Below are 22,753 nucleotides of genomic sequence, written 5' to 3' on the forward strand. Positions count from 1 at the left end.
AATGCTTTAGTGTGTGTTTCTTTGTGCAGCAGTTGTCACTGGGCCCCTCGAGAGCTAGAGAGCATCACCCTTAGACACAGGCAAGCGGAACAACTTCCTCAAAGTGTCCAAGGCGCTTTCTAGTGCCTGGGACTGACTGCTTAGGGCCAAGTGCTGTCTGGACTAGGGACCTCACACCTGAACCTGGTCTTACGTGGGTCCTGGTCACAGGAAGCATATACCCCAACCTTTCATAAGTGCCTCCACCGTGATGATGAGCCAGGCATGGCAGAACCATGTCATTAGGGCACTCTAAGCCTAGGCAGGCCTGCATGGGCCCTTTCTCCCATTTCTTCCCTTCAAGGTTCTGTCCAACACTACTCCATTCGTGGGTCAACAAGATGCCCCAAGCGGCTTTTGGAATCATGCCTATGTGATTCTCCCAGGTCTGGTGGCCAGACTCCGGTTCCAGCAATGTCACTTCACAAACACAGTTATTTCTTTCCAGGATTGCATGAGATTGGGTGGCCAGGATGGCGCTGACATACTGATTTTAAGTGACTCTCATGATGGGCACAGGACAAGCTCAGGGATGTGGGTTACTGGAGATCCACTGCTGACCCTTGGGCTGGAGCTGCGGGTGTGGGCCTGTGTATTGGCCCTTATGCGTCCAACTTCCAACTACAGTATCACCTCTGGCTTATAGAATGCAAAGGTGGTGGGGTGGCAACACCCATCTTTTAGCCTTCATGCTCCAGTCACTGGCACCCAAGGTGGTCACTCCACTCTTTCCAGGGGTTGCTCAGGATGGCCAGACAGCCCTCCAGGGGCAGCTGGCTGTCTCCTCCTACGGCTTCCCTGTTGCTCAGTAACATTGACAGGCACCTCTAATCCGTCCTCTCTCATCTCCATTGACGTAGCCACAGCAAGCCGCCCTGGGTCAGCCTGAAGTCAAGCTAGACAAGAAAGGGACATTTGCCACCTGGATGGGACTGCTCTTCTCACTCGCCCTCGGGGGCCTCTTGGCCAAGGCTTCTGGCAGGTGGTGCCACAGGAAAAGCAGTTTTGTCAACTTTGAAAGTGATTCCATTCTTGAAATAAAGTGAGTCTAGCATAAAAAATTAAAAAATATACATGGTAGGAAAAATGGAAAACTGAATTTAAGTAAAAAAGAAATGATGGCTTACATTTTCTCATATTTGCGGTGAGAACCTTTGGGAGCAATTAGAAGCTGGTCTTCACGGCAGGATGGATGCTTTGGCCTCGTGAGTTATGATAAAGTCAGGATTAAGTGTTATTAGGGAACTTCCGAGACAAGGAGATTTATATTTCAATACAAATGGGCTGGTAAGAGCCCTGACAGTGTATCACATCGCTTTTTCTAGAGGTGAGAGACTTGAACTTAGCTAGCAATGGCACACTGGACAAGACTTCACAGAATCTTTTTGCTCCTGGATAGAAACTAAATCTGCCACACTTCTCTTGAAGTCCTGTGAGCTAAGTGTGTTAATACCTTTCAATCTCTGTGTTCTGTTTGGACTTATTGCCCAAAGCTTATGGCTTGCTCCGGTATCTTCAGGTTATTGTTCTCATCTTTCTGGACATAAACTCATTCCTCACCTACAACACCACTTTGCCCAATCACTCTGTTTCCCGCGTTTCTACTTCTCCAGCAGCAGGGCTGAAGGACTGAGGAGAACAGAGGCATAAACACTGTCAACAAAGACTCAAACTCTTCTCTCTTCTGCTTTGTTGTCCTCAAGGAATTCCTAAACTTCAGAGTTGGTGAGGGTACATGGGACGGCAAGGGAGGCACAGATCGAGAAATGTATTAAAATTTATGCAAATAAATGTATGGCAGCTTTCAAATTATTTTCCGTGGAAAGAAAGTTACTCCCCAGTGGTCACAAGTACTTACTGAGGGCTTACTGTGTTAGACATTGTGAGAGATAGAAAGTTCAAGATCCAGGCTCTGCATTCAACAGGTGTGCAGTTTAACTGTGGAGCTGAAAAGGCAGAAAAGGAAATCTGTGTGTATATACACACGCTCTCATGCACACACACTCACACGCCCTCACACGCACTCACACTCACACTCACATACTCTCTCTCACACACACCCCAATACTCCCAAGACTCAAAGAAGGACTCACAGTGAACTAGAGGTAGGATTTAGAAAGGGTCTTCAGCAAGGATGGGGTGGGTGGGTAGGGGGAGGGATTTATTTGCACAATCAATGAGAAAAAAAATTTGTATTTTCAATCCATTTGTTTTGTTCTAATCTTCAGATAAAAGCTTTTCCATGAAATACACTGCAATTATTTATTTGTCTTACTGATTAATTATCGAATGTGATATAAATAATCAAATACACCGAATGAAGAATCAGAACCCCGTAACATCATCGAAAAGGAATCTCTGTGGCTTTCCATTATTGCCACGAGTAGCAAGTTATTACAACAGTTTAATCGTGGAATGATTTGAAATTTCTGTTAACACATTCCAGGCTTTCAATCAAATATATAACTTTGCTGAAATGCAGAAATATTTCCAGTATAAACTGGACGGAACTGATAAATCAGCGCTTCATTCTCTTCAACATCAGATTCAAAATGATGACCGTTTTTCCGAGCTGCAAGAAAAAGACAGTGTTAATTTTTAAAAAGGTAAGATAAAATTTTCAAAAGGCTACTTTATAACATTTCTTCCTATCGTCAGCAGTATTAAGCAGGGAAATACCACCAAAAAAGGAGAAATGCCTTATAAGATTTCCCCCAACTAGAGGAGCACCTGATTTATCGCCTACCGAACGAGTGTCTACACCCGCCCTGCACCAGATCCGGTGTGGGGCTCGCTCCCCGCTGATCCAAACGCTAGGGCCTACTGCGTGCCAGACTTGCCGCAGGGCCCGGGGATGGAAATATAACCGGGGCAAGGACCTAGTGCTCAGGAAGCCTCGTCTAGTAACTGCGCAGAATCGTATGTTGGGTGTTTTCAGTCTATCTTCACGGAGATGCTCCCAGAGTAAAGAGAATGGAGAAACTGGCAGAGCTGAGGCTGACGGAGAAGTGAGAGGCAAGGCGGAAATGTGACACAAGGAGGCACAAAGAAGTTGGCTAAAGTGGGAGCGTGAAGCGGGGAAGACTCTGACTTGATCCTCAAGTCGCAATAAACACAGGCTTTGTGGCATTTTTTTTAGAAAGCAGGATATTGGGAAATAGAGATAAAAAGAAATAGCTCCGCCACGTGCTAACCCTGCAACAAAGTCCACGTACTGCCGTTCTCATTTATTCCCGCACACACGACGATTAATACTGCACACAGCAGAACCTAGCTTTCGGTTCCGGGTTTTGGTCATGAAACGACCCCTTCAACTGAATGTAACCAGAGTGAACTCAGGAGGAAGTACGTTCCTAAGGAGTGTGAGCAGGAAGGTTGAGAAAACTTCGGGCAAGCTTGAGAGAGGGCGCAAACAGAGCATGCTGAAGTTCACGCCTGGCCAAGGTGATGCCCTGTCCTTGCAGTTGTGTTCGTAGCTCCGTCTCACACCTGTATCACTCAGTGAAAACGTAAGCATCTAGGGGCACCTGGGTGGCCCAGTCGGTTGAACGGCCAACTCTTGCTTTCAGCTCAGATCATGGTCTCAGGGTCCTGGGATGGAGCCCCGCGTTGGGCTCCATGCTCAGCGGGGAGTCTGCTTGAGATTCTCTCTCTTTTCCTCCCTCTGCCTCTGCTCCTCCCTCCCACTCTCTCAAATGAATAAATCTTAAAAAAAAAACAACAACAACTTAAGCATCTACAACCAATTCTCCATTTTACTCGCAAACATAACAGCATGAAAATGTCTCTGCGTTTTCCCCATGAAAGAGGAGGAAAAGCTTATTAACTGTCTCCAATGTGCCAACACCTGTAGACAGGCAGCCTTACAATCACAGACTGATGAGTATATATTCAGTTTATATCATTTTCTTAGAAAAATAACATCTAATTCTCAGAGAATGTTAAAATTAAAACATTATTACTAAAAGAAGAGGAATGAGGCAAATTTTTTAAAAACTATTCAAAAAAGAAAAAAAAAAAAGAACTCAATCTTTACACTGCTGTTCAAGAATTCAGCGCACTTTAGAGTGTCCAGTACCATTAACTGAAATAATTGTCCTGGTTTTATTTGAATGCCTAGTATCTCAATTTCAGGGCTTTTGCATGATTTAACTTTTTGTTAAAGTTAAACTAACAGAACATTCTACAGAGCAAAAGAGTAAACAAACTTCAGACGAGGGCAACTTCCTCCAAAACTATACTAGACAATAAAATTATACACACATATTACCTTCAGCAACAAAGAACTCGGCTAAATAAAATGCAGCCTTCACAGCATTAGGTGCATGGGAAATGCCTTCTAAATTCCCCCACTCATAAGGTGCTTTCTCTGGATGCCACTGGACACCATATACTGGATACTTGTACCCTGCATGAAGAACACAAACAAGTAAGTATTAAGAATGGCCTAAGGGGTATCTGGGTTGCTCAGTCGGTTAAGCATCCGACTCTTGATTTTGGCTTGGGTCGTGATCTCAAGGTGGAGCCCCATGCTGGGTCTGCTTGTCCCTCTCCCTCTGCTCCTCCCCCCATTGCACGTGTGCTCTCTCTCTATCTCAAATAAATAAATAAAACAGAGTTATGTTTTATATCCTACGTAAAACATAACTTTATAACTCGCAATGTCAGAGTAAAATTGTGCTCATTCTCCCAGAGACAAAATAAAGAATTTCAGTTCACAGTGTTAACATTCACAACACATTTCACTCATTTTCAACATTTTACAGTCCGTAATATGATTTGCTTTAGTAGGTAATTAGAGGACAGTAAAATAGTTGAGCCTCTGAATACACCCCAGTCAATAGTCAGGTGCCCGTGTGATTAGTGACACAAGTTTCTTCCATGATGAGTCTGTTTCTCCCCACCTCATTCTGCGTTTTCATCCCCTCCCATAATGATGTATTCATAGGAGAATGAATGATGCCACACATTTTTGTTGTCCTTTTATGTAAGCCAGTTTGTCTTGGCCTAACTCTGTCCCTCTGTCCGTGGAATGGTTCCTAACCTCATGACTGGCGTTTCAGAGGGGTCATCAGAGACTCCCTGGAAAGTGGCTTTGTGGACAGTTAGGAGGCTACCGAGGAGTCCAGGTGGAAGGTAGTTAATGTAGAAATAGAACAGGGCGAAGCTGGAGGGAAGGGAGGTAACATTTGCAAGCATCTGGGGAGCAGAAGGTGGCACACATTTTTTAGATGTGGAGAATGAGGGCAGGACGTCAAGGACAACATCTAAGTGTCTACCTTAGGATGATTTGGTGAATGGCAACGCTCTCATGGAAGCAAAACAGAGAGGAGGGAAACGGTTAAAGAGAAAATAATTGGCTCACTTTCCAACGGGCTGAGCAACCTTCCCCAGAATTCCCCAGATATTGTCTATAAACCCTTGGACCTTTGACTTCCCCGGGCAAGCAAGCCAGTGATAAGGCCAACCTTTGAATAATGCGAACTACAACCACTTTATTACAGTTTACTCCACTTCAGTACCCTGGCCTCTCACCTACTCAAGGACTGTCTACTGTTTTGTAGGTTCTATTCGTAGGACTCTGCTTCCTTGCACAGTACTGATCTTTTTGGCCAGGAATTGCTCACTTTCCTTGAAGCCTCCTAATGTGGAAGTCCCTTAAAATCTGGGATAAATGTAGTTTTCTCCAGAGGGAATTATTTATATTAGCTTCTGCTATAAACACTGGGACACTCTCAGTCTGTGATGACTTTAAACAAAATTTTTGACTTGAGATTTATTGAACTTCCCAGTTAGTTTAATGCAGGCCACAGGTGACCAGCATGTCACTATGAATGCTCAAGGCTTAGTTACCACCACCCCCACTCCCTTAGGGTCAAGGTTCAAGATGGCAACTCCCGCAGCTCTGCAGGCAGGCTTTGTTGAGGGTCCTGCTGCATGGGGTACCTTCAGTGGAGGGGGTTCCTGAGCTTCCTCTCAAGTTCTCCTCATTCAATAATAATGCTGGTTTAAATACTCCACTTAATAATATAACACCAAATAATACCATATAATCCAGTAATTCCACTACTGGGTATTTACACAAAGAAAACAGAAACACTAATTTGAAAAGATATATGCACCCCTCTGCTTTTTGCATCATTTACAATAGCCAAGACACGGAAGCAACCTAAGGGTCCAGCGATGGATGGATGGATAAAGAAGATGTGGCATAAACATATGATGGAATATTACTCGGCCATAAAAAAGAATGAACTCTTGCCATTTGAGACAGCATGGATGGAGCAAGAGGGTATGATGCTAAGTGAAATAAGCCAGACAGAGAAAGACAAATACCACGTGATCTCACTTAAATGTAGAATCTCAAAAACAATACAAACAAAAAACAGAAACAGACTCATAAATACAGAGAACAAACTGTAGGTGCCAGAGGGAAAGGGGCCGGGGGCTGGACAACAGAAGTGAAGGGGATTAAAAGTTACAACTTCCAGTTATAAAATCAGTAAGTCACAGGGAGGGATGAAAGGTACAGCACAAGGAATATAAGTCAATAATACTATAATAATTTTGTATGGTGATCAACAAGTACACTTATTGTGGTGAGCACTGCGTAATAGAGAGGATTGTCCGATCCCTACGTTGTACACCTACAACTACTATGACACTGTATGTCAACTACACCTCAATTTAAGGAAAGTACTCCACTTAACTCCCAGAGGTTTTGGCCTGAGTATCCTGTCACCTCATCGATGTACAGGTATCCCTCCGCTTTCCAGAAGTCTACATTCTGCCACTTCACTGTTATGAAAGACTCACACTAGTAAGTAACGGCTTTTCCTCATAAGAGCAAAATCCTCTTCAGCTTTCTTTCAGTTAGTGGAAACAGAGACTCGTGGAGGTCTTTCATAAAACCAAAGTGGCTTAACGTGAACTTCTGGAAAGTGGAGGGATACTCTTTGCTTTGTGCCGTTGTGGCTTAGGAGTTTCATAGGAAGGCTCTACTTTTGGGTAGTGGGGTAAACTTGTGTTTAGGAACATGTTTTTCTGAACATGAGTCATATTTTTTGTTGTTGTTTGGAGGAGAAACTGTCATGGTACGCACTCTACAACACTGCTAGAAACAGAAGTCATTTTCTCCACTTACTCTACTCTCCCTTTATTCTTTATGTTCCTTCTCCACCACTCCATCCACTAGACGACCCAGGTAAATCACGACTGATTTGTAACATGGACAAAAAATACATCTCCTGTCCCCCAAAATGCCCTAGCTTCTACCTTCACACTCCAGAGTAACATGATTTCATTCATAAGAGAAGTATAAAATCAATATATATATAATATATATATAATAATATATATATAATCAATATATATAAACATAAGTGAAATACAGTATACATGTGCCATGATATATACCTTCCATGGTTGAAATAAACTCAGTCTTGCCATCTGTATTTGTAGTTAATACATTGAAAAACTTCTTTAACTCTTCATTCATCGTAAAATTCTAGAGTATAAAGATAAAACAAACTAATTACTTCTGTAGTTAATCTAAATGCATTAATTTCATTGTTAATCAATGCGATACCATCATGGAAAGGCTCCACTTATGGAAATTTGCAGTGAGAGGTTCTGTTGATAATGACTTCAACAAGTCAGCAGGAAAATTCTGGAACATTCTGCTCTGCGATGCACCTGAAATAATTTAAGCACAAGAGAAATAATTTAAATACAGAAAATATAAAATCCACTGAAGTCACTGATCTATGGCCCAAAAAGCGCCATTATTAAGCTATAATCAAGTGACTAAATGATAAGCAAAACATATCATTTCCACGTATACATTCTAGTCAAACACAAAATGAGTTTAACATACAAATTCAAATATGTTCCATAATGAAGTACTTTTCTTCTAGAATTTTAACATGAGTAACTAAAACCCTTCTGATATGATAATTATCAGGCCAGCCATCAAGTAAGCAGAAAAATTTAACTTGAGTTCTCTTGAAAACAGGTACAATTTACCACATGAATATATTTTTGTTTTCTCAGGAAATGTTCCAGAACTTTCAACTTATTTTCAAAGGTATCTGGAACTTAAAAGGTTTAAAAATACCAACAATGTAGGGAGCAACATTAAAAAGGCCAAGAAATCTCTTCTTAGTAAATAGATCAAAAAGAGCAATTTACCTTGATGCAGCTTCCCCTAATGAAGCCTCTCATTCGGCATGCTAATGGCTTCCAGGAGAATCCCTGCACCTCAGATAATACAAATCCACTCAAGTACCTTACTTCAGTGGATTCTAGTCCTTTTTTACATAAACTTGGTTTTTCACCACATACATCCAAAATAGTCTGACCTAATACATTTACTTCCCACAGAGTTCTTGCAAGAAAGAGCTCTGAAAAGTGTAGAGCATTGTATGGGTTCTATGTATAACAACTACCACTTTCCAGCCAAAAATCCCGATGAGAACAGGAATACTTGACAGCATTCAACTCTGAGGACTCAGAGATCAGGTAACCTACGAGAATCGTTACCTATTTACACAGAGCGGTATAAAAAGGAATTTTCCTGGTCTTTGTCCTGAGTTCCTGACAGGGAGCTTCTAAAACTCTCAGCAATTCCTGAAAACTGGAGTGTCTTCGTAACACCAGCAAGGCGACTCATGGCGGGCTCCTAGATAGCTTCGGGATGAGGCTGAGCGTCAGAAACATAACCACATGAGTAGAGTAGGTTAGGACTCTGAGGCAGCCTGATTTCCAGGGATGGAAAGGCGACTGGAGATTGTGTTCAGCCACACAGCCAATGATTTAACCAATCCTGCCTTTGCAGTGAAACCCCGATAAAAAATTCTAGACAATAAAGCTCATGGGAGTGTTCCAGCTGGTGAACACATTGACATGCCAGTAGGGTGATGTGCTCTGACTCAACAGGAAGAGGACATGGAAGCTCTGCATTCCCTCCGGGACCTCAACCTATGTGTATCCCTTCCAATAAAATTATTAGTGCAAACACAGCACTTTCCTGAGTCCTGTGAGTCATTCTGGTGAATTACTGAACCTCAGGAAGGGTCATGGGAATCCTCAAGATTGTGGCCTGTTGGTCAGAAGTGTGGGTGGCCTGGGGATGTGACTTGTGGTTCGTATCTGAAATAAGGGCAGACTAATTGGGGAGACTAGCTCTAACTACGGAGTCTGCACTAACTCCAAGTGGCTAGTCCCAGAATCGAATTGCGTACACCACAGCTAGGGTTAAAACAGAGTACACAGCCAAGGGAAAAGTGCTGTCCTATCATAATTCATAGCTACCATTATGCGAGTTGTATTTCAAGCACTTCACACAGTAGCTGGAAAGCAGTTACCTTATTTAATCTTCACAAACAACCCTAAGAGGAAAACCCTTTAAAATCAGGAAATTAAAGTCAAGGGAGGTTAAACCATTCCCCAAGGAAAAGGGATGAAGCTAGGACTCAAACCCAGGTCTAATTTTAGAGGTCTTAATCATGCATGGTCCTGATATTACTGCAGGCAATGAGTTACCAAACTCAAAACTCCTAAGCCATCTTCACAGCTCAGTACATCGTTCACATCGTCAGCCTGCGTGAATAACCTACAAATTAGTAAACACTGCGAGCGTTTCTGACTTGGATATTTGCTACTTACTCCTCCTGCCCAGGTAACATTTTTTAAAAGGTCAAAAAGAGAATTCTCACCTTTAGTGAAGTTCAGCGGCATTGTAATTCCATCCGTATGTGTGAGAGTTAATAAGGACTTTCCACTAATCAGATATGAAAGCTCTTCGAATCCCAGGCAAGTGCCCCACACGGGAAAATAGTCTCCGTCATCAAAACTCTAGGCAGAGTGAAAGAAAAAACTAAGCTGCTTCAAACTTTTCCAAACAAAGGTTATACATTGATTTGTCATTACAAGACAGGCGCCTGAGTCATGCACATGTTTCCAAAGAATTTTCCAGGATCCATAAGTAGGCTATCCCTTCATCTTTCCTCAGATCAAGCTCCTACATAATCACTCAGTTTTAGTCAGAGACCGACATCTGCCAGGCAGGTACCAAGCAATACAAGTAACAGTTAGGGACTAAAAAATATCAAAGATCATGCTAGACAGATGTCCACTGATACATCTTCTACAGATCTTGTTGCTTTGCACACACGCTGAAGTCCTTCCCCCATTATCTCGGAATTTATAGTAATAGCTGCGTTATAGCACCTTCAGCTAATCAAATTTAAATCAGGGGAAACCCATGATCTGGAAGGAAAGGAACAGTCAGTAAGGAAAAGGCTAAGCAAAAGTAAAATAACTCTGTATAGAGCAAAAGTTGTCAACTGAAGAAGTACAAACGTGCTGAGCTGCTTCAAAGGGAGTCACAACGACTCACATGAATGGAGAAAAGTCTTCTGGTGACTGCATTTTCGGGTTAAGTAAAGATTAAATCCGTATGTGCTGATGGTTACAGAACGGAGTTTTGCAACTTTTCTAAAAGCAGTGATTTTCCTGCATAAATTGTAAAATATAATCTAACAGTCACTCATCTTAAATGAGGAAATGGTTAGGGTTTTCTCTTTCTGTTCCTTTCTGAGAAAAATACAGAATTACAGTAATTCCTATCCTAAGGTAGGATTTTTAACACTTTCTATGCAGGTCTGGGAAATTTTATTTTTAGAAGTTAGAATTGCATACATGAAGTTGAAAGGCCACACTGCATTTACTTATAATAAACACAAAGGGGGGTTTCACTGCTCAGTTTCCATATGTACCAAATTTCATTTCTCGACTAAATGTTAAGTCCTCGCCTGCTGGGACCACATCTTTCACTTTCTGTGGATTCTCCACAGAGCCTAGCAGAGCAAAGGACGCAGAGTAGGCCTGAATAGATCTAACAGACTTCACTTCTCAAGGCTTCTTCAGTGAGAGCTTTGTGGACCCAGTGGCTGTAGTTAAATAAGTTCAAGGTTGCCGAGCTTTTTTCCTTTGCTTTGAAATCTTCAAGTAGCTAATTACATTTCAAAACATAGACTTTTGGATCTTAAGGGTTAGGTGGCTCCTTTTTTTTAACTGAGCAAGCTGGTCATATGAGTTCCTGTATACAAAAGGAAAAAGGACTACTTTATGATGTTTATATATATTTTCCAAATGCATTTTAAATCACTCACATTATAAAATTTCCGCTTTGTTCACTTTTTCAAAAAAAAAAAAAATCCATTCAGCATGTACTCAGTACATCATACCATATTATATGAAATGAGGAATACCTCAAAGGGTTTTGGAACCACAAACTCTACCGAGACATGAATAACTACTCTCAAGATATTCTGTCTTCTGAAATATAAGCTCCCGAAGGTCATGGAGCCTGTCATATTACAAAGTGGGAGCTAAGTAAATGTTTGAACTATTCTACAACAAAATACTCTAAAAGTTAAGAGAGAGTGGGATGCCATTCCTGTTGGAGTAGGGAAAGAAACCTCTACAGAAGGGGAGTAGCGCCTTAGCCTGAGAAAATGGACCAAGTTGTGAATTAGGGATGGAATGGAAAGAAACAGACTAAGCCAATTTAAAAGTAGGAGGACACAGAATACATGCTAGAAATACCAGACTGGCTTCAATTATGTGCAGAAGGAAAAGCTAGAAAAGTGGGGCTGTGGACACACCCTCTGTGTCTTGATCTGAAGACAATGAAAGGCTACAGATGATTAAACAGCCTAGCCATTATAAGTTTTTAAACAAGTATCTCATATGCTAAAAGCTGTTCTTTAGGGAAATATTTAAGGGCAGGGGGAGGTACAAGGGCCAGCAAGATCATAGCTCAGGAGAGAAAAAACAAGGATCTGCCTGGTGACTGAATGTGGAGTCTAGCGTAACTGTGAAGAAAGGGCAAATAGGATTGAATAAGTTGTGACGAAGAGCAGCTTTCAAGAGGAGATGAGAATTAATAACATATGCACAATGCCTGGTACATAAAAAGAACAGCTTACTAAGCCAGCATGAGGACCTGGTTCCTATCAATGAGCACGAACAGAGAGGGTCAGTGTGCGGGGCTCTGGTTCCCTTGGAAGGTCACAGGAAACAGGTGAGCGCTGCCTGGGATTGCTTAAGAGCAGGAGGCTCAAAAGATAATGGGGGGGGGGGTGAGGCTAGGGTAATTGTGAGGGAAGTATTACCACATGCTTAAGAAAGAATTATCCTCATGGAAAATTATAAAAACCCACCTGGAATAATATGCAATAACTGATATCTACCTGTTTGGCAAAGTTGTAGAATTTTCTGGCTGTGAGAGCATAACCTGACTTCTTGAGATCAACGCTTCCTCCAGGGAAAAGGATCCTGAAACAGAGAAACACTCTTTTTATTTTAAGACAGCTTCTTCCTTAACACATAAGCAACCATATCATTAAGGAAAGTGAGAAAACTGTGGCAAAAATATAATATTTATACTGTTACACATTCGTAAACTACCACAGTTAACATACTTCTAGAAGCGTATATTCTTCCAAAACTTGTTCAATAAACAAGTTTATTTTTAAGATCAAGTGTGGATAAGTTAAGGATAAATAAGTGGGGGAAGGGAGGCGAGTACACAAAGCTAGAAATCAAGTCAAGATAAAATTCCAGGTACAGCTAGGTTTGAATCAAGGGATCAGTCTTTCCCAGATTGAGAAAGTGCTTTAAAAGCAAGACACTGCCTTTTCATCTCTATGTTCCCACACAAAGCAGTATGGAGTCCACTGCATAATAGGGACTCAATAAAGGTGATAACGAAGTTGCATGACAGTATAGCTCATTTTCTGGCATATATTTTTTGTATATTTTTGAGGTTCTTCCATATATTCTGACCTGGACTTACTAATCTTGTCTGTGCCAAAGTACACTGCAAATAATGGGCACCGTAAATGTTTTACTCATAGCTTTAAAAAAAAAAAAAAGTAATAAACACAGTTTTTAAAAAAGGAAAAAAAAGAAACTCTTTTTATAAAAGCTTTATCATAAAATAGATTCCCTCCACCCAACTCCCAATCAATCAAAACCAACCACCTTTAGGGGCGCCTGGGCGGCTCAGTAGTTTGAGCGTCAGTCTCTTGATTTGGGCTCAGGTCATGACGTCTGGGCTCAGGTCATGATCTCAGGGTTGTGGGATCGAGCCCCATGTAAGCTCCATGCTCAGCGCGGAGTCTGTTTCTCCTTCTCCCTCCCCCTCTGTCCTTCCCCCGCTGGCATGCGTTCTCTCTCTTTTACAAATAAATAAATAAATAAAAATCTTTAAAAACCACCACCTTTAAAATTGGTGTGTTCACCTGATCGATTATACTGTGCTAATCTCCTCACCCCTACCTTAAAAAAAAACTAAAAGCAAATGGGAGTATACTATAAATACCAGTATGTGCTTTGTTTTTTTAATATAACAATATTACATTGTTCACATAACAACAGTGATCCAAACCAGCATCTATTATCCTCATTTTTTTAAATCTGTGCATAATACTCTATTATATGCATGTAATCTATTTTTTTTACCCAATTTCCGACTGATAGACTACTGGGAGGCTTCTAAACTGGGGGTATTTTAGACAATTCTACAACATGTACGTTTGAGCCTAAGTTTTCACATAACAGGGGCAATCTGTCTATAAAATAAAATTCCTTCTGACAGACTTCCTGGGTCAAAGGTATGTGCATTTTTAATTCCATTTCGATTTCAACAGATATTGCAAAACTACCCCACAAAAAACTATGTAATTTACATACCCATAAAGTATGAGAATACTTGTTACTTCACACCCTCACCACAGAATATTAACAAATTTTCTGATCTTTGCCAACTTGATAGTTTAAAAAGTTTATAATTGCTATAATTACGTAACCTTTAATTATGAGTAATGTCAAACATTTTTCATGTGATTAAAAGTTTTATTCTGTTGAGCTAACCAATCAAATATTTTGTGGTGAAGCCACAGGACAGAAAACTTTTTTCCAAATTCTATTCAAATTATCTTCTGAAAGATCACTGATTATTATCCTCAGACTTAGGACTTCTAAGTACCCTAAGCAAGCAGTATACCCTGCCATTCAAAGTGGCTTCAGAACATTTAAGACAAGCATTAAAAGAACAAAGATTATGTCACACGTTAAAAAAAAAATAAATGTATCTACAATGCAACATTTCTTTCTTAAGCTGCCTTCCTTCTGCAGGACTTTTTCACCTCACAACAAAACAATTCCTATAAAAGAACTCGGAAGACTAACATTATACCACTATAGGATAGTTACACAGAAACATGAATGTTTCTAAGTATGTTTTTGCAAAAGCAGGTACACCCACCTCACTCCCTGTATCAAACCAATGCTGCCAACTTACCCATTAATAGACTGGAAAAGCTTTTCATACTCCTCGTTTGTAAGATCAGGCCTGAAAGCAATAAAAACAGTTACAAAACATCCATTTCTAAAACCTAAGGTAAAAAGTAAGGCTGTAAGTGAAGTCCCCACATTAATTTTAAAAGACAAATGAAAAATAATTCTTAAATACCAGACAATATCTCTCTCCCTTCTTAGAGGTATTTGTTCAAACTACATGAAAATCACATACTGTAATTCTTCTATCCTTGTTTTGCTAATCAGACAAGTAAACATGTTTTTCTGTGGTCTCATATAATTTAATACTGTGAAGTACGTGTTAATATGGAAAACATTAAAGACCATGAGATCTGGGCACCAGTAATTTCTCTGCTAGCTGAGAACTACCAAAACACAAAAGGATATTCTGTAGCTTTATTCAAAGATGAAATAAAGAGATTTATTAATACGCCTACCTTAACTACAGGCAGTTTGGGCAGATAAAAACAATACATATAAATGCCAAGTCTCTGCTTCATCCCACGCCTGCCACTAACCGCAAAGATCTGGAGACCTCTGTGTACTCAAAAGTCAGAAGGGTTCCGACCTAGGGATAGGCTACATGCACATCACTGTAGACAATTGTCGCCCAGGTACTCTGAAGCTCCTTTTATCGAATACCACTTAAGAGCTCCTAACATCACCATGTTATTGATGATTTTATCCCCTTCTCCAGAAAAAAGTCATGGGACTAATCTGTGAAAATTTAGTTAAGTCACAGTAAAATGGGTTTGCTCTTCCAAAAGTTCAAGAAAATGCAAGGAGAGAAGAGAGCATCACGGTTATGAAATTCTTGGAAGAACCTTCCTATATTAAGCAGTCTTGTTTCTATAATAGAATAACAAGGCATGATGCCCTCTCAATCAGCCATAAAAGAAGTAGGTTTATGATCAAATGTCGACCACAGTCCATTTCTGCCCCAGGGAATGTTTTAGGGGGAGTTAGAACACCTCTCCCATTATTAAATACACTTACGTGATGCCTAGAACTTGGCTGCGCTTTGTTGTGCTAGGTTCTTCTCTAAGTCCAAATGAGTTTTGCAAGTCCAGGTCTATTTAGAAGTTCATATGGGCGCCTGGGTGGCTCAGTTGGTTGAGCATCTGACTTTTGATTTCGGCTCAGGTCATGATCTCAAGGTTGTAAGATCAAGCCCTCCTGTCGGGCTTCACACTCAGCAGGGAGTCTGCTAGAGATTCCCTCCTCTCTCTTTCCCCCTCCCCCTCCCCATAAATAAATCTTAAAAGAAAAAAAAAAAAGAGGGGCACCTGGGTGGCTCAGTCAAACATCTGCCTTCAGCTTAGGTCATGATCCCAGAGTTCTGGGATCAAGCCCTGCACTGGGCTCCCTGCTCATTGGGGAGTCTGCTTCTCCCTCTCCCCCTGCCTCTCACCCCAGCTTGTGCTCTCTCTCGCTCACTCTCTCTCTCTCAGATAAATAAAATCTTTAAAAAATTAATTAATTAATTAATTAAATTTAAAAAAAGAAGTTCATAATACTTCTCCCAGCAGAGAGCTATAAAGTAGTGGATGATATTGCAATGGTGCTTACCATTATCTTAGATGGAGGATAAATGGACAAATGGCCCTAACTTGGGAAGTGACAGGGAGAGTCAAAAGTGAGTCTATATTTCCAGTATTCTGCCAGTCTCATCTCCCCAGACTGGGTCAATAAAAAGGGAACCAAACAGTCAGGACCCAGAATCTTCCCCATGGATATTTAAACCAGGACAGACAATCATCACTGGAATGGATTCAGAGCGCTCAGCTACATTCCAGGAACTTCTACCAGCTAGCCATGCAACCTGGTTTCAGTCATTTCATTAATTCTAAATAAATAAATAAATAAATGGGACCGCCTGGGTGGCTCAGTCGTTAAGCATCTGCCTCCGGCTCAAGGCATGCCAGGGTCCTGGGATTGAGCCCTGCATCGGGCTCCCTGCTCTGCTGGGAGCCTGCTTCTTCCTCTCCCACTCCCCCTGCTTATGTTCCCTCTCTCGCTGGCTGTGTCTCTCTGTCAAATAAATAAAATCTTAAAAAATAATAAATAAATAAATAAATGACTCCCATATTGTCCATGACTGGACTTTTGGACCCTGCTAATCACTCTTAAGGGGCTTTCTTGTTGAGGGCAGGTTGGGGATGAAGTGTCATGAACTCCAATGCCCCAGAAACCAGACAGGGAAGATAGGCCAGGTCACATTCTTTGAATACAGATATTATTTGCATGTTGTCAGACTTTCTAGAAACCAAAGACCTTCTCAATAGGGCATGAAATAGTTTACTCTCTCTTTAAATAAAAGAAAACAGCTTAAGCCTGTGATGATGGCAGATGACACAGTTTCAGCAGCATGAAAAGGAGTTATATGCATTGTTGCCAATGGTGGACACTAGCTTGATTTAAAGTCAACCCCAGATGATTGTCTTGGGGGGAAAAAAGAAAAAAAAAGAAGGCCAGAAATTCAGACTTTTATAAAGTCTTCTGATTTGTAAATGTTTAGAACTGTTTTAAAATGCTGTGTGAACAAAACACAGTTTTAAACCAAAAGCAGCCCATGGGCTGTCACTTGCTACCTCTCAGGAGGACGATGCTCCATGGGTTCCACTAGTCCCACGGTGGGGATTTATGATAACTTCAGGGTACCAGGCACCTGAGAAGGCAGGAGACCAAAAACAAACTTCTTTACCTATTCCCGAATCTTGCCTAGGTCTCCCATCCTCCTCCTTTTCCCTTCTAAACCATGGAAGTTCAGAAATAAACTCAACATTACCAATGTGGCCACTTCATTCTCATTCTGTGTTAGGTCCTCCTTTGGAGGTTACTCTGGGAATTCAGCTGCCATGTATTACATTGTTTTTGTAGGAGTATATGATTCTACTTCCAAGCAATATACCTGAAAATGAACTTTGGGAACCCGCACTAGAAATTAACCTCCATACTGACAGTCACGTTTTCAGTGACTCTGTCATAAATATCAGCATTCTGCTGCTAGTCATCAGGTTTCAAAACTTGCTCAGTTTCAAAACTTCCCCAGTTTCAAAACCTCCCGAGTTTCAAAACTTAACCAGTTTCAAAACTTGTCATTCTTGACTATTCCTCCCTATGTCCTTTCATTCCATTAGTCATCACATCTTGCTGATACTTTTAGAGAACATTTATCCATCAATCCTACAAGTAAGCCAAGCCCTGGTCACTTCACACCTAGCCTACCTCAACAGTCTCTGAACTGGTCTACCTGCCTGTGTCTCTCCCACCTCCCATCCAGGTTATCAGCACTGATATCCTAAAAGAATGCATGCAGAAAGAACTCCCATGATCAAAACTTTGAAACACTGTTCTGAAGACTCTAAGCTTCCTCAGCTCTAAAACTCCGGTGTTCCAAATAAGGTTTCATTTGAAAAATTAGATTTGCTACGAAAAAAAATGAAAGATGAATGTCAAAAACAAATGGGGTAGAGATCGATAAATGTAAAAGATCAAGCAAGAAGATGATCCTTATGAAACTAAACATAAAACCACTTTGTGGTTCAAGTCTCTCAGTTGTAATGTTTGCATTTTGATTCTTTTTTTTTTAAGATTTTATTTATTTATTCCACAGAGACAGAGACAGCCAGCAAGAGAGGGAACACAAGCAGGGGGAGTGGGAGAGGAAGAAGCAGGCTCCCAGTGGAGGAGCCTGATGCGGGGCTCGATAACAGAACGCTGGGATCACGCCCTGAGCCTGGGATCACGCCCTGAGCCGAAGGCAGACGCTTAACCGCTGTGACACCCAGGTGCCCCTGCATTTTGATTCTTATTGTTTTATTTGAACAGAACCTTTCTTTGTTATAGCTTTTAAACGTGGAATTACATAAACAGGTTGCCCAAAGCAAACAGTTTTGTGTGTGAAATCACTTATAAAGGAATAGATAGGAGAGCTGGAAGATTCTAAAATATGCTAATTTGGGATGAAAAGATATCATAAATACTTACAAGGTTGTGCTTGTTAAAAAATTCAATTCTTTCCCAATCAAAATATGACATGTCATTTTAGTCTTACTGGGCCATTATATCACAAAAAGTAATGTAGCTCCTTTAAGATTGAAATTCTTGTAATTTATATTGAATCAACACTGCCGTATTAGTTATTTACAAACTTTTAAAGTACAGTGTGAAGGTATTTTAAAAGTCATCTTCTAAAAATCTCTTTCATTCCATAAGTGTTCCCTTGTCCTAATATTATGGAATAAAGCTGGTTAAGTTGTTGATTCTTTTACTCCATTGTTTTCCAAATGTCTGATGACTACCACCTTTCTGGGGTAGGAAACTACCATTTCATTCTTTACCTAAGATGTTTGACAGACCTCTAACAGCACTGTAAATACAGACAGCTTCATACTTTAAATAATTTAATGACTCTAAGCATTAGATTTGGCAAAAGTCAGGAGCAATGTTACCACATTTAAATGATGCAATCATAGCAAAAGAAACGTTAATTTTCGAGATAAAAAAATTATTTGAGATAAAAGTTTTTATTTATACAGTGTAAAAAATGTTGGCTCATACCTTACTGGTACAACTCTTGCACCTGCAGACTCCAGATATTTTACATAGGATGCAGCAATATAGTATTTTCCCAGGCTTCTCATGTCCTTATTACGGCACTTTTGCATTAATACTCCTAAATTACGGAAGGAAGGAAGGAAGGAAGGAAGGAAGGAAGGAAGGAAGGAAGGGAGGGAAGATTGTTTTAATTTCAAACAATTTCCTTTTTTTTCTTACTCAGAAACTGAAACACCTCATAGTAAAAATACCACCACTTTACTTGTTTAATTCACAGAATTAAATACAAAGCTTCTTCTGTAAGTACATCCACAGACTTTGGGAAGAGAGCAGTGGAGGTTGATCTGAGTTCTAAGTAGCCTCCTCTCTCTCACCTCATCAAGGAAATTAAATAAGCCCCAAAGCAGGTTTACAATAGCACCAGCCTCTTTCACAAACTTAGAATCAATCTCACGTCCTTAAGTGTAGAAGGAGGCCTCTCCTCTCCCACACACTCAAAGACACATTGTTTCCTTGACCATAAAACAAAAGAGTGGAAATATGTGCTGTCCACATCTCTCCAACAAGAGTGGAAATACCCTCTGTCCACATCTCTCCAACATCAGCAGCACTACATTAATGTAAGCAACCAACATCTTGCCTCCTCCCCTTCAGACTATTACAATAGCTTCTTAAAAGGTCTCCCTATATCCTTTCTTAAACAATCCTCAACAACTCCAACCAGCTCTCCACATGGAAAGAAATCTGACCATATCACATTCATTCATTCATTCATTTCTTTATTCAGTATGTTACTGAATCATAATATATAACAGGCACTGAACTAGGTGCTGGAGATGCATGAGGAAACAAAACAAAAATCCCTCCCTTGTGGGCTTTAATCCTAGTGTGTGGGAGGGAGAGAAGAGAGGACAAATAATTAACAAGGTAAAAAGTTAAAATATAAAGTCTGATGACTGGTGGTAAATGTTAAGGAAAAAAGGTAAAGTAGAATAAGAAGGTATGTGTTGGAGAGGGGGAGGGGTTGTTCCCATCTATCCAGGGGAAGAAAGTCTCTTAAATATGATGGTCAGGCAAGTCCTCCCTGAGAAGGCAGAACATGACATTTCAGCCAGGACTTCAGAGAGATGAGGAAGTAAACCATACGCAAGTATCTGAAAGAAGAGGGATCCCGGGTGTAGGAACAGCAAGTGCAAAGGCCCTGAGTCAGGTGTGTGCCTATCACATCTCAAGGAGTCCATATGACTAGAGCTCTGTGTGAGCAAGGGAGAAAACAATAGAAAATGAGATCAGTGATAACAAATCGAGAGGGGGTATCTCCTTGTTTAAGTACCTCAATGGGTTACTAAACTTTTATAAACTCTACAAGACGCTGTGTGCTCTGCCCCACCTACCTCTCAGGCTGCCTCTTCCCACTGAAACCTTAGCCCCAGCATAGTACTGGCATCCAATATATATCAATACATGTCTGTCTAGAGAATACACCTGGGCCAGTATCATTCACTGCTTCACCATCTGGAACACTTCATTGTCCCCGTAGGCCATGACAGGAAGAGCTGTCTATACTAACCACTTCTCTATTTCCAGCTTGTCACAAAACTGGCATTTGTCAGGCACTCAGTTAACACATGCCAAATGCCAAAATTTGTTAAGACGATTTTTCTTGTTGTGGATAAGTAAGATCGTCTTCACGGAGGAAAAATGAAATGTGGTAGGGAAAGAATGAGGGAGTGTCACAGGAAATGGAGATGGAGTGGTACAAGGCAGGCAAGGTGAGGCACCACAAAAAAGGGTTTGGGACATGTGAACATAAGTACCAGAAAGGAGACAAGTGTATTAGAATAGGTAAGTTCCACCTACTTCTCCCCCACCCTGCCCCTTTACCTACATACTCACTTTTCCCAGGGGAAAAAGCTCAGGCTGTAAGTCCCTCAAAATGTGACCAAAAAAACACCCAAATTTAAAGCCACATCACAACTTTTGTGGTTTCCTTCTCTTTGAATTCTTTGCACTTCCTAATTCAATGCCTTGAACACAGTAGGTCCTTAGTTCACTATTTTGTCTTAAGTGATGTGACTGAAAGCACACTCTGTTTCTGTAATTGACCCTGAACTACCACCGTTTCTAGGAAACGGAAAAGAATCCCCCCCATCCCTTTTTCCTTTTTCCCTCCTCTCTGTACTCACAATTCCCAACACACTACATAGAATTTTATTTTGAGTGAATTTTCCTTGGAGAACCTAACCACCATTTTAAACAGCTATGAAATAAGGCATTCCAAGTTCCAAATATTGATACAGAAACCATTTGAAAATTGGGCACTAGCAATATATATGGGCGAAAAAAACCTCATTTACTTACTATTTAGTTACAGAATATGATGTTCCTCTTCCCAGAAGGTAAAGGAGTCTGAATGCCATAATACTACCTCTAAAATAAAGCCAATCTTAATTGTCTGACATAAACTGCTTTTGGCAAATTTTAATTCTAAGCTGATTGATTTCTCCTGGGTAGCCTTCCCCTTCCCTGTCTCGAATGTCTGTTCTGGCAATGCAAACTGGTTTTACTCCTTAAAACATAAATTTGTTGGACACGAAAAATTACACGCTTCACCTTAACACCAGGATTATACACTAGGATTATATTAGCCACTGCTGCCCTCCGATGCTGAAGATGACAACATCCAAAGAATACTGTAATTCCTTGATCATCTGGTCAATTCGATTTTTATATGTATAATGCATTGTATCTTAAAATATGCCCTCACTCCGCAAAATTTCAATAAACATAATGTATGTACAGAGTCTGGTGAGTTCGTAGAAATTCGTAGCTATGTCCAAAGAAGGAAACAATCCGCAGGATTCTTCCCGGCGCACCCTCCTCCCTTCCAACTTCAAGAGTCAAATGAATTTGAGGAAACCACCAGGCATTAGCTATATTTCGGCACGATCGAAATGGTGTCTTGGCTCGGCTCTTACTCGTGCTACAAATGAAGGCACACATTGTAACCCTAGCTGCGGTATTTCTAAGACGGGGCGCAACAGATGGAACCCAACAGCGGGGAGTGCCGAGGACGGACACCCGGCCGCAGGCCCGCGGCTCCCGCCCGGCCTTCTTACCGATGATGGGCTTCTTCGAGGTGGAGGCGAGAGGAACGCACAGCCCGGGGCTCGGCGCCCCGCACAGGACCAGGACCAGCACACACAGCAGGCGCTCCAGTCTCGCCATCGCGCTCGCCGCCTCCCGCCGCCTTTCAAAGGCACAGCTGGCAGGGCACCCAGGTCTGCTGCAGCGGCGGCGGAGGCGGCGGTGGCGCAGTGCGCGGTCTGCCGGCCGCGCGGGGGCGGTGGGCGAGGGCGGCGCTCCGCCGCGGAGGCCTATGGGAAATGCAGTTCCGGTGCGCGCGCCGGCTGCGGGGCTGGAGCGGGCGGTTCAGTCGCCGCTCCTGCCCCATCGCTTGGCCCTCATTCTGCCACCCGCTGCTTCTGCGCGGCGGCCGGTGCGGAGAACACTGGAAACTTCTGGGTGGGCCTGGGGTAGGCCTGCGGTGGGCGGAATCTTCCCTTTCAGCAGTTCTACGGAGGTGACCTTAGGTCACCCGTAACGGAGCCCAGGCTCTCGAAGAGGAACGCCTGGGTCCCCGCCTGACCGAATCTTGTAACCAGGCAGCAAGCGGGGCTCGTGAGAGGTTCGAGAAGTCTCCTGAGAACTTTGCGCCAACTGTAGCTCCCGCTTGAAAGGCCAGACCATGTCATTAGGAATACTG

At 41.6% G+C, this 22,753-nt stretch overlaps 1 protein-coding gene across 1 annotated transcript; it reads right to left on the reverse strand.

Annotated features, from left to right (window-relative positions):
• Positions 1 to 2,212: 2,212 nt before the first annotated feature.
• Positions 2,213 to 22,333, reverse strand: GGH (gamma-glutamyl hydrolase). The gene is made up of 9 exons (XM_034668118.1): positions 22,107 to 22,333; positions 18,991 to 19,105; positions 14,411 to 14,461; positions 12,297 to 12,381; positions 9,756 to 9,894; positions 7,628 to 7,734; positions 7,456 to 7,546; positions 4,310 to 4,447; positions 2,213 to 2,611 (listed from the first exon to the last, which is right to left on the reverse strand). Exons 1-9 carry the CDS (start codon positions 22,213 to 22,215, stop codon positions 2,490 to 2,492), a joined length of 957 nt encoding a protein of 318 aa, XP_034524009.1. The 5' UTR covers positions 22,216 to 22,333; the 3' UTR covers positions 2,213 to 2,489.
• Positions 22,334 to 22,753: the final 420 nt, after the last annotated feature.

This window comes from Ailuropoda melanoleuca, chromosome 9 (genome assembly GCF_002007445.2).
Source record: "Ailuropoda melanoleuca isolate Jingjing chromosome 9, ASM200744v2, whole genome shotgun sequence".
NCBI lineage: Eukaryota > Metazoa > Chordata > Mammalia > Carnivora > Ursidae > Ailuropoda > Ailuropoda melanoleuca.

What these genes read in the sequence shown, in the direction of transcription:
- GGH (XM_034668118.1), bottom strand. Translation starts at nt 22,215, where the DNA reads ATGGCGAGACTGGAGCGCCTGCTGTGTGTGCTGGTCCTGGTCCTGTGC. An exon ending in CTTTTCCAGTCTATTAATGG is followed by an intron (nt 12,382 to 14,410) that starts GTAAGTTGGCAG and finishes TCTCTGTTTCAG; the next exon opens with GATCCTTTTCCCTGGAGGAA. An exon ending in CGAGTTCTTTGTTGCTGAAG is followed by an intron (nt 2,612 to 4,309) that starts GTAATATGTGTG and finishes TTTTTCTTGCAG; the next exon opens with CTCGGAAAAACGGTCATCAT.